Source organism: Hevea brasiliensis, chromosome 14 (assembly GCF_030052815.1).
Source record: "Hevea brasiliensis isolate MT/VB/25A 57/8 chromosome 14, ASM3005281v1, whole genome shotgun sequence".
NCBI classification, from domain to species: domain Eukaryota; kingdom Viridiplantae; phylum Streptophyta; class Magnoliopsida; order Malpighiales; family Euphorbiaceae; genus Hevea; species Hevea brasiliensis.
The window spans coordinates 18,221,529-18,233,337 of record NC_079506.1 but is presented as its reverse complement, the minus strand read 5'-3'; the positions used below and the strand labels follow the sequence as shown (position 1 = coordinate 18,233,337).

At 30.1% G+C, this 11,809-nt stretch overlaps 1 protein-coding gene across 1 annotated transcript in view; it reads right to left on the bottom strand.

Moving 5' to 3' along the window:
- The window catches only part of LOC110665673 (probable LRR receptor-like serine/threonine-protein kinase At1g53440), a 52,580-nt gene extending 42,893 nt beyond the window's left edge, over positions 1-9,687 (bottom strand). The window contains exons 1-3 of the mRNA XM_058134350.1: positions 9,452-9,687; positions 7,152-7,281; positions 138-206 (exon numbers count right to left, since the gene is read on the bottom strand). Of these exons, the coding sequence (XP_057990333.1) occupies positions 138-206; positions 7,152-7,281; positions 9,452-9,548 (296 nt within the window). The 5' untranslated portion in view covers positions 9,549-9,687. The remainder of the gene's footprint in view (positions 1-137; positions 207-7,151; positions 7,282-9,451) is intronic.
- Between the last annotated feature and the right edge of the window lie 2,122 nt (positions 9,688-11,809).

The window sequence follows — 11,809 nt, the reverse complement described above, 5'->3', positions numbered from 1 at the left end:
ATTAAAGGTATCTCGTTTCAACCTAGCCAAAAAATAAATACAATGTAGTATTTTATATAAATAAACACCAAGATTTCCAAATTTGTAAGATAACAATTTAGTGTAAACCATACAAATTTTATTATAGGAAGACGTACATGTATTTCAAAGCCGACAGATCCTCCCAGTTGCCTTGTAGGTCGAACTTCCTCGTGTAACGCATACATCTAATCATTACAGTCAATGATTTAATTTGTCATTAGCTATATGATTCGAAATATAAAAAAATAAATAAACAGAAACAGAAAATAAGAAAACAAAAATTTATTTCTAAATGCCTTGAAGGATTAGGCTTTATGATATATTGGTAATAAAATATTAAATTAAACTCAATTCAGCCGAGATTTTGATTAAAAATTTTTAAATTCATATTCGGTTCTTGTAAAAAGGACACTGGTTCTGAACTTGCATAAACACGCTCTTTTTTTTTTTCTTTCTTTTTAATTTAAAAAAGTTTATTCATATTCATAAAACTCAAACTAAGCCTTTATCTCAAAAATTTGAGGTCGGCTATATGGATTCGCTTTCTCCACTCTAAACGATTTTGGGTTAAATCCTCAGAAATTTGTAATGCTTCTAAGAAGTCATGTTGTACTACTTTCCTCCAAGTCAATTTAGGTCTACCCCTTTTTTTCTTTCTATCCTCTAACCTAATGTGCTCTACTTGTCTAACTGGAGCCTCCGTATGTCTACGCTTCACATGACCGAACCACCTCAATCTTCCTTCTCTCAACTTATTCTCAATTGGTACCACTCCTACCTTTTCTCTAATACTCTCATTACGGACTTTATTCATATTCATAGTTTGGTTTTAATATTTTTATTTTGAAACGATTTAATTATTCAAATTGAATAAAAAAAAAAGCCCCCTTTCATCTAAACTCTTTAAAAGATATATCTGAAAAAAGAGTTTCTAAAATTTCTCTCCAAAATTTAACAATCATTCATAAATCGATTACTAAATTTAATGCCAATTAAAAAAGCTTGACAATTTAGCAACTGATTTTGATTGACAATAATTTGTGAATCAATTGTTAATTAAAAAATGAAAAAAATGAGCTTTTAAAAATTTGATGGAAATTTTTTCTCTATAATTTAGCAACTGATTATATTAGTCTATTTTGCAATGGATTTGTAAATCAGTTGCTTACAATCGGTTGCTAATTGTATATTCAAATATTTTTATAATGTCAACAAGCATCGAATTTTAGATAGAGAGGGGAAAATGATTGGGACAAAATTGAAGAAACTAAGTTCAGGGGCTTAATTGAAAAGTATTTGGACCTCTTTAAATAAAAGTCTTAGGCGGCACCAAAATGTAATTTTGCACAAATAAACGTGAAGTTATGAATGGCCCCCTTAGCTTTTTCTTCTCTCTGCCTCCCCCCACGCAGTCTCTCTCCTCCAGATTTCTCCCCCTTTCAGCTTTCCCTTTCCAGCCACACCCATAATCACCCATTATCCTCAATGCACTTCCTCTTCCCCGGCGAGCCTCCCAGACAAGGGCTAAGAAACCCGCCAGAGAACATTGAAATCTTGCGAAACGTGGTAAGTGGACCCTTGGAGCTGCTAGGATAAACCAGTCGTTCGAGCCATCATCCATCCACGCCACCACTCCCATTCGATGCATCTCGATGTGGGACATCTTTTTCGACTAGCCTTATCACCAACAGTCTCTGAAATCATGTAGATCGAAGGGAGAAGAAAAACAGCCTTTGCGAATTTTTGGCTAGATCTTGGCCAAACTAGGAATCCCCAAAACGATCCACTACCATCAATAGATTTCTCATATCAAGAGCTTCAATTTAAGATCAACTGGGATGATTTCTGTCGCCAAAAAAGTCAGAGTCACCCACAAACGTGAGCGAGAGTAACTCTACCTATGAAAGATAAGTTAGAAGTATTCCACCTTAAAATTTTTCGTCTTGCTCCATCTAAGATGTACCTGTATGTTTTCTTATTCATAAGTTTAACAAGGGCATACCCAAATAGTGGTCCAGGTCTAACGAATCCACGCACCATCCCTAACTCACCACAAATATCATTCCTCTCTTGCAGAGGACTATTGATCAAGAAAAAAACTTGAGTTTTCCCCAAACTCACTTGCTAACCTGAGCAATTATAGAACTCTTTCAGGACGCAATTATATAATTCGCTTACTCTTTGATGCTTTTACAAAGAGTTATAAGTCTTTTGTGAAAAACAAATGAGTAAGCAAAGGACCTCCCTTATGCAATCACTCGGCTTCCAATGTCCCTTCTAAACTTCTTCTCTCATTGCCATGTGCTAACCACTCTATAATCTAAACAAAAAGATAAGGAGAAAGTGACTCACACTGCCAAAGAGCTGTCTCCAACTAAAAAACCTTAGAGCACCTCCATTCTATAACAGCTACATCGAGCTCATGGAAATACAATCAAAATTACTTGAGAAAGCTCCAAAAAAGATACATGCATCAATGACAGCTTAAAAAAGGAAATTCCATCTCACTTGGTCATAAACTTTTTCTAAGTAATTTAATAACCATGAACCCCCTTTTTATTCCTTTATTCCTTTTCATTGAGTGAGCCACTTTTTAGGTAATAACTATTTTGTCTGTTATATTCCTTCCCAAAACAAAACTAGCCTAGGTAGGACCAACTATGATAGGCAGAATTTTCTTTAACCTGTTTGTAAGAACTTTGGTTATTACCTTATACATGCACTACCATGCACAATTTACTTGGATGCATCTGAGCAAGATTTTTTGGAGCATCTACCTTCGAATAGTGTTTTGTTCATCTCCTCCTCCATTAACCCCCATTACAAACTCTTCAGACCTCTTCCACCACCTAGGTCTTATTACATTCCACTGGTGTTGGTAAAATCCCACAAGTAAAATGTCATGTCCCAGTGCCTTCTAGGACTTCATCTCAAACAAAGTGTCTTAACTTCTCTTGAGAATATTGTTGATAATATAAACCATCTATTCAGAAGGGATCATTGGAAACTTACCCCTAATAAGGAAGATAGGACCATTAGAAAACTCTTCAGTAAAAAGAACTGAAAATTTTCATTGCCATTTCCAGAAGCACTTCTAAATCATTAATCTACTCCCCAATATTCGACTTCTGCATCTCAATCTTATTTCTTTTCAGTCAGATTATCGTTTTCATGAGAAAGAAAGAACTATTCTGATCACCAAATTAATCCAATCTACCCTTGACTTCTAAAACAAAACAATTTCCTCTTGAATACAAATGGCATTTAGTTCTGCCAGCAAATCGCTCTTGATACCTATTAGGTTCTTTGAAGAATACAATTTTAATACTCTCTATACCCACCCCCCTCGACCTTAGCAAAAAGACCATGCTCCTTATACCCACCCCCCTCGACCTTAGCAAAAAGACCATGCTCCTTCTTAAACATGTTCCCATAGACATCCATATCCCATCTCTTCAAAATTTTCAGCAAACTGATGCATAAATATGCCCTCACTCTTCAAATTTTCTTGCATAAAACTGTTAAACTCAAGATATGTTAACCACATTATTTGAAACCTTAATGGATGAGTTGAGTTTCTTTTCCATGAACATTTTGAAAACATAATAGAAGAGGCATGTGATCCAAATTACCTTTTGGTAAATGAAAGACAGTTACTTCAGGAAATTTTAATCTCCACGTCGAGTCGTACGAAGCTCTACCCAAACCCTCACGAAGTGCCAGTCAAGCTCAAAGTAGAATCTCTACATTGATCCATATTACTTAGCCTTATTTAGTTGATTCCACTATTGAAACCACCTTGTGTTATGTTCATGTAAGGTTGTTTCCATTTGCATAACCTTATTTCTATTGAGTGGGCTCAAAGTATTCTCCATGAAATCACCAAGACTTGCCAGATAGGACTTCCCATTTAATTATCCTTACTTATATATTTGGTTTTGCAACCCACATGAGCCCTTAATGTTTTTCTTATTCACGTTACCTCCTTCTTTCTGCATGCGAGACCTAGATTCTCGTAGGTTTCCTTCACTTGCATGCATAACTTCCTTTTCGGATTACACCACATTAACAGTAAATCCCTCCTCATCATTATTAATACCTTGATTTTCAGGCAAAATATTGAATCTAGAGCCCTGTTTGAGTACAACAACATCTCTTCTTAGTGGGTTCTTTTAGCAGTGGCTGGAAGCCACCATCCGTGGCCTAAAGTTCTTCTTTGCCACACCATCTTCATGAGCTCGGTTAAGAGCTATCATCTTCCATCTTATATGGAAACAGGTCCCCTCTATGCCTATACCGACCACAATCAAAGTATATTTTCAGCAAACCTTCATATTCAACCATTTGTTCTTGCCCATTTAAACTAAATTTTGTAAGATTTTGCCTGTAATTTTAATAATTAAATGGGCCAAAATCAATTGCTTTAATGTGACTTGATATTAATTGATATTTACTTTAATTAAAATAAATCCTAATTGTATAAAGATATTTAATAGACGTATCAAATTATTCACACACATATATATATATAAACCGGTTGTCTCTCTACCCATAAAGTTACACACTCTCTTTCATAAAGTCAGAGATATTAAAGTCATCACAAGAAAGGCCTTTTTCATAAAGTCAGAGATATTATAGTCATCACAAGAAAGGTTTCTATCACTAAAATTTTATATATGAATTAAGAACGGTCAAGAGAGAGAAATTAGTTTATTAAATCGAAGGATTTCTCGATTACTGATATGGCTTAATCAAACTTCGCATCAGATACGTTTTTTAAATTTGTGAGAATTTAATTTATTTAAGATCCATTGTTAGAGTAATAGTTAAATCTTATGTTTATAGTTTATTATGATGTATTAAGAAATTTTACAAATTTTGCTAATAGCAGTTCATTCAGATTAACCAACACAACAATCCATGTTAACTTGCCCCTTAGAGCATCACTCGTTAGGTAATCCACCTTCACCATACTCCTAACAACATCTCCCACTACTCTAAGAACCTATTTGTTATACAAATATAAAGTAATCCCTGGCAACCGAATCCAAGCCACCACTAAATTGATAGACTTCTCAAACGCATTAAACTCTAGTTACCAGGGTTGAACCAAAAAATAACTACCCAAAAGCGTCCATGGACCATCAAGTAAGACTCTACAGAACTCCTCCTCAGTCAAGAATTTAACTAGGTAGTAATTATTCCCTAACTCCCAACTATTTCATGCCATTAGGGTTCCAAATAGATTGCAAGCGAGAGCTCAGAGCCTTGACGTCCCGCCATTTTAATATTTTTATATTGTTCTTTTCTTTTAATAAATTGATTGTTAATTTATTATGTTGTTTTTGTAATTATTCACATTAAAGTTTAATAATTAAGGTTATATATATAAATATACACTGTTACTTAATTATTTATTTTAATTAATAAATTAAAATTTGACTATTTATTAATAATTAATAAGTATGAATATTAGTCCTACTCAAGTATGAATAAGTATGAATATTGAACTAAGGGATGTAAGAGTCCTTTAGAAGTAAATGAGGTAGTAAAAGTAAACCTTTTAAGGTGAGTATAAACTGCACTTGAAATTCTTCGACCAATGGTCTCTTTGTGCATACAATCTCTTGCATCATGAAAATTATTTTATACATGTGTGCATGTGTGTGTGCGCGTATGCACAACAACACAAATGTGTTGCATTTATTAATTATGATATGTGATAAATTATGGATGACCCACTAATTCCAAAATGAAAAAGGAAATGAAAGAATGAAATAACAAGTATGCAAATGAGCTTAATGTTACATAAAGTTATGGGATATCAAGGCAAGGCAATCTGTGTCTCCGTCATTCAATATATTATGTGTCGTATAAGAGGAAGTTCTAACGAGCTCCTATAGAATGCTAGGCACATTGAAATAATGGAATGAAATGTTTGAGGAAATCATTGGTGAGATGGCTACCATTTATGAATTGTTTGAATTTGTGTAAACCATGAGTATGCTGCATTTCATGTACTTGAAAATTTCTTTAAATATTATTTTTGCCTCTTTCTTAGTTTCACTACTCATTGAGTTTATATACTCACACCACTACTTCTGTCTACCTCTTCAATGCGAAGAGTAGAAGATTAGGTCAACAGATTTTGGATAAATAAACTCTAAGATTTGATGTGACACTTTTTAAATATTCTTATATTGTATTCTTTTAATGGAGCTTCTTTGAAACATGTGTGATTTTGATCATCTTTTTGTACTGTCCTTGCTAGTATTGATTTTGTATTAATGAGCTACTTTTTATGTTTTGCCCATTTTATTGGTACTATGACTATCGTATGATATACTATGCATAGAGCACTTATTTACCTTGATTCTACTCATAAAAAGGAATGTATAATTAAGCACGCTTATGAAATATGAATGCCCAGTTTAGAAAGTTTATGAATATGTGATAGATGTGAAATCTGGTTGGTAAATATGTGGTTCCATGGAAAAGTGTTATGATAAATGGATCATAGTATCAAATATGTTGTCATATATATATACCTAAACCTTAACCCGTTTTACTCATACCTTATATATATATATATATATATATATATATATAAAAGGTATGAGTAAAACGGGTTAAGGTTTAGGTTTGTTATATGTTCCGGTAGCCTTCAGTCTACACAAACTCGTATTTAAGTCGTTGTAATGATTACCCAATATAAATATAAATATTTGATATAATAATTATTAAATTTATTTTTATATAAAATTAAGTTTATAATAATTATATTTTAATATATTATTATTTTAATTTGATGCACGTGTAATGCACATATTTCAACAACTAAATTACTTATAATAATTAGATTATGTAATATATAATTTTAATGAAATATTATTTAATGAAAGATATGATATTTTCTAATTTTTCTTTAAAAATAATTTTAAATACTAAAAATAATCTTAGATTAATGAATATTTATTTATAATAAAATTAATTAAATTAATATTTATGTATATAAAATAATTATAAATTATTTAATACACAAATAATATATATTTTAAAAATTAGTATAATCTAATAAACACCAAGTGCTATGTAATACTCTATATAGAAGGATTGAAAGAGTAACCTACAACTCCGTGACGTGGCAAACGGTGTTATTCTTATAGGTACAATCGCAATTCACCTCTACGCCGGCACTCCAAAGATTCCTATCGTTGCAATAATTGCCAGATTCGCCGAAGAAGTCTAAGAGAAAAGCCTCTGCAGAATCAACAATTATAAAATTTAAATATATTAGTTTAAAAATTTTATCATTTAAAATTCACACCTATTTAAATAAAATCTAATTTTTTTAATAACAAAAAAGAAAAATTATTTCATATTAAATGATTATTTTCAAATTTATTTTATTTTCACTTAAAATGTTTGTAAGTTTTTTAAGTAAATGTCTATACATATTTCAAAAGAAAATATATAAAATCTAAAATTAATCTTTTATATTTAAGTCTTAATTTTTTTTTTTACAATGAAGTCCTAAATATTTTTAAAATCACTTACTCTGCCAACCATATCAATGATATATTTCATTCATAATGGCATATAGTATTCTAATTTTTCATTTCACTCTTAAACTATTTTTAAAAAAATTATACTTTTTTTCATTTTGCTTCTTTTCTGATTTAAAAATCCCCTTTCTTCTATAATTTTCAAAACAAAGTGCATTAAATTAAATTATATAGAAAATTAAGGATTTTCAATCAAAGAATAACAACAAAAAAAAATTAACGGATAAACAACAAATAAATATATTTTAACGTCTTTTTTTTTTCTTTAATTACCTTTGGGTCTACAAGTTTTATTTAAAATTCAATTTAGAAAATACAAAAAAAAAATTAGCAAAATCAATTCCAAATCAAAATAATAAAAAAAAATTAAGCAAGAATTTTTTGGAAGGAAAAAATTAGTTGCAGATGGCAACCGATTTTAATTAGTTTCAAAAATTAGTTACTATTAGCAACCGATTGGCAAATCAATTATAAATCAAAAAAAGAAAATAAAAAATTGGGCGAAAAATTTTGTGGAAATAAAAATCGGTTGTAAAATTTGTTATAAAAATCGGTTGTTATTAGCAACAATTTACAGATCGGTCTAAAAAAAAATTAGGCAAGAATTTTTTAGGGAAAAAATTTAACAATCGATTTGCAATTGGTTGAAAAATCTGTTTCTATTAGCAACCGACAAGGAGTTGGTTACAAATAACAACTGATTGAAGCAACTGATTGTAAATTCGTTGCTATTAGTAACTAATTTTTGCAATCAACTGCAAATCAGTTATTGTCTTTAGAGCCAATTAAAATAATTCTTTAATTTAACAACCGATTCCCTAAATCGGTTACTATTAATAATAGATTTTAGTAATCGATTTTTTAATTGATTGTAATACCAATTGATTTTAAAATCAGTTACTAATCGTATATTTAATATTTTTCTAATATTGATTAGCAGCCGATTTAGCAACTAATTATAAATTGATTGCTAAATAGCAATCGATTTTAGCAACTAATTATAAATCAGTTATTAATAGCAATCGATTATTGACTTGATTGTCAAATTTTTAAAATTTGACTATTTTATTGAAAAAAAAAACAACAAATAGGTTACAAAATTGATTGTTAGTAACAACCGATTTCAGTTGGTTGCTATAATTAGTTGCAAAATTGATTATTTTTTGTAGTGAGATTATTTTAGATTTATTGGTTTAAATAAAAAATAGTTATATGATGAATTTAAATTGTTGTTTTGTTGGATTATTTTAAAAACTTGATGAATTTTAATTTGTAAGTTTGAGTAATATATCGCACATGATATAAGTTGTCCAACTTAAAACTCAAGTAAAATCTCAGGAAAAAAAATTATAAATCTAGGAAAACTCTTGTTTAGATCCAGTTCATTATATATTTAAAATACAAATATGTGAGACTTGTGTATTTAATAAGTTGGTCATACTATATATTTTGTATCTTAAATTTATGATGAATCAAAGTTAGACAAAAAAATTCATAATTTTAAAGATTATGAGTTACTATTTGAGGAAAGAAAATTTCAAGGCAAAAATTTTAATCAGTGGTTATTGATGTGAAGTTTCTTTATCTCTTTATATGATTTTTGGTGGACTATTAATGTTCTACCTCTTTTACCCCTATGCAAATTAGCGAGGAAAAACAGTTGGAAAAAAAAGAAAGATCTATAATTTTGTTTTTTCAAATTAAGCTTGGAATGAGAAGAAACTATCTTTATCTTTGGGTAATAAAAAAAAATTGACTAATGAGCACGATTATTTGGTGAGTGATGAACTATATACATTTCATATGAAGCACCAGAAATATATTAGAACAAAATGATCTATATGCATATCTCAGATGATTTATACCTTCTTCTTTAGGCAAAGCCGGTTGATGAACTCCAGAGCCCAGTTCAAAGAGTAGAAGCAGAAGGAGGGTGAGGAAAGGAACAAGCTTAGTAGCCATTTTTGTAGCTTATGCTGCTGAGCAATTTTTTTTTTATCTGCAGACTACACACACAAAGCTACAAAAGTTTGGAGGTTGATATATAGGAGAAAAGAGAAAATAAATAAATAAATAACCCACTAGGAAAAGCCACTTTATTCTCTTTCTTTCTTGTTTCAACTTTATATCTTAGGAGCCACAGAGATCACAACATGTGTTTGCTCCGTCATGGATGCTTTATGCTTATGAGTTATCACCATTCATGCTTCTGTTTTCTTTCTTTTCTTCCTTAATTTTAATAAAAATGTTTACTTTAACTACATTTTTATGTGTTTTCAGAAAAAAAAAAAAACTAAATTTTTATGTAAATATATAATTAATAAATTAAAATTATTTAAATATCATATTTCATGTGTTTCATAACTTATAATTTTAATATAAAATACTTAAATAATTTTAATTATATAAATAATGTATTTATATGAAAAAATATATATAATTATTATTTACATGTAGCATTATTCTTATTTTATTTATATTATTTTAAATTGTGAAAAACAAAATTTATTAATTTTAATTTTTTTTTCCTTTTCTAATATTCACAAAAAAGAAGCTATTCGCATATAAGGAATTTTCTTTTTCTCTATCAATCAATCATCATGCATGTTGAACGTTATTAATTGAAATTATTCTAGTTAATAAATTTTATTTACTTTTCATTACTTTTATTTTTTATTGACATTATTATGTTATTATATAAACCATATTATTTTATAATTAAAAAATAATACTTATAATAACCTGTACACTGTGGTTTGATGAACGATGCTTAGCTCATTTCTCTTGCCTTTCTCTTCTTTTTTTTTGTCTCCAACACCTATTATCTCTTCTTTCGTTCCCTTGCCCTTTCCTCTTGGAGTCAATTCAAGGCATATCCAATGCCACTGCTCCAGATCTCACACATCTTAGCCATCTAGGATATCCCCCTTGATCAATATCCAATGGCATGCATGCAAATGGGTTTAATGTTATAAAAAGTTATGAGATGTTGGAAAAAGACAATTTTGTATCTCTGGCATCGACTATGTTATGTGATGAATGAAAGAAAGTTCTTATCAAACACATTGGCAAAGTGAAATAACATGTTAGGAGGGAATCATGGTAACATGACTATCATATTTAAATTATTTGTAGTGTCTAAACTCATGTATATATTGCATTTCATGCGCATGAAGGTTTATTTTATTTCACTTTTTTTGTAGTTTCTCTACCCATTGAGTTTATAGACTCACTCTCCTATTTCTATCCACCCTTTACGAGGACTAAGAGATGCAGTTATCAAATTTGGTAGGTTTTATATCATACTTCTTGGCTATATATGATATATTATATTTCGTTGGAGCTCCCTTTTATGACATGTATAATTTTAGCAATCTTTTTTGTACTTTGCTTGCTGATGTTATTCGGGTATTAATGTACTCTTTTGAGGGTTGTTCCATTTTGTAGATGTTTATGTTATGAATGTTCCACGTTTTACCTTGATTTCACTTAAAAATGAAATGCATGATGCTAATTAACTATATTTGCCTATGATCGATAGCATAAAAGTTATGGCTGTTATGTTATTTTATGTTTATGTGAAACATACTTACGGTAATCCATGGTGATCTTAAGCCTACCTGTTTCCTGGCAGTAAGTGTGCTATCCTCTTTTTGATTGGTCCAAATTTCTTTTCTTTTTTTTTTTCTGAATAAAAATTTCATTTTGATCCTTGGAATTTTCAAGGTTCTTCACTTGCCCCAAACCCTTTTCAATTGAGTCCGTATACATTTTAAATTAATTTTCTTAATCTCTAATTTTATTTTTTTTTAACCATGAAAATATTATTAAAAATTAAATAATTTCAATCAATTATAAATAAATATTTGAAGACTAAAATTTTTGAATATTTAAAATCTAAAAAATTTCTAAATACATATTAAATTTATAATTTTAACCCATTTTGGAAATTTGAAACTAAAACACTCTTCATGTTCTTCATCACACGGCCTGGTCGTGTGGCTTTGGGTGGTACGGCCTGGCGGTATACTTACTATTGATGTAATTGAATCAGGATTTTCTCCACTGAATGGGACAGAAGCAGGCCTTGTGAATGGTCTTTAGGGGTGGCCACGGTCCGGTTTTGAATCGGAACCGAACCTGTTCCGGTTCGGTCAAAACCGGATCAAAACCGGTCAAAACCGAAACCGACTTCGAACCGAACAGAAATCGTCCTTCTGCGG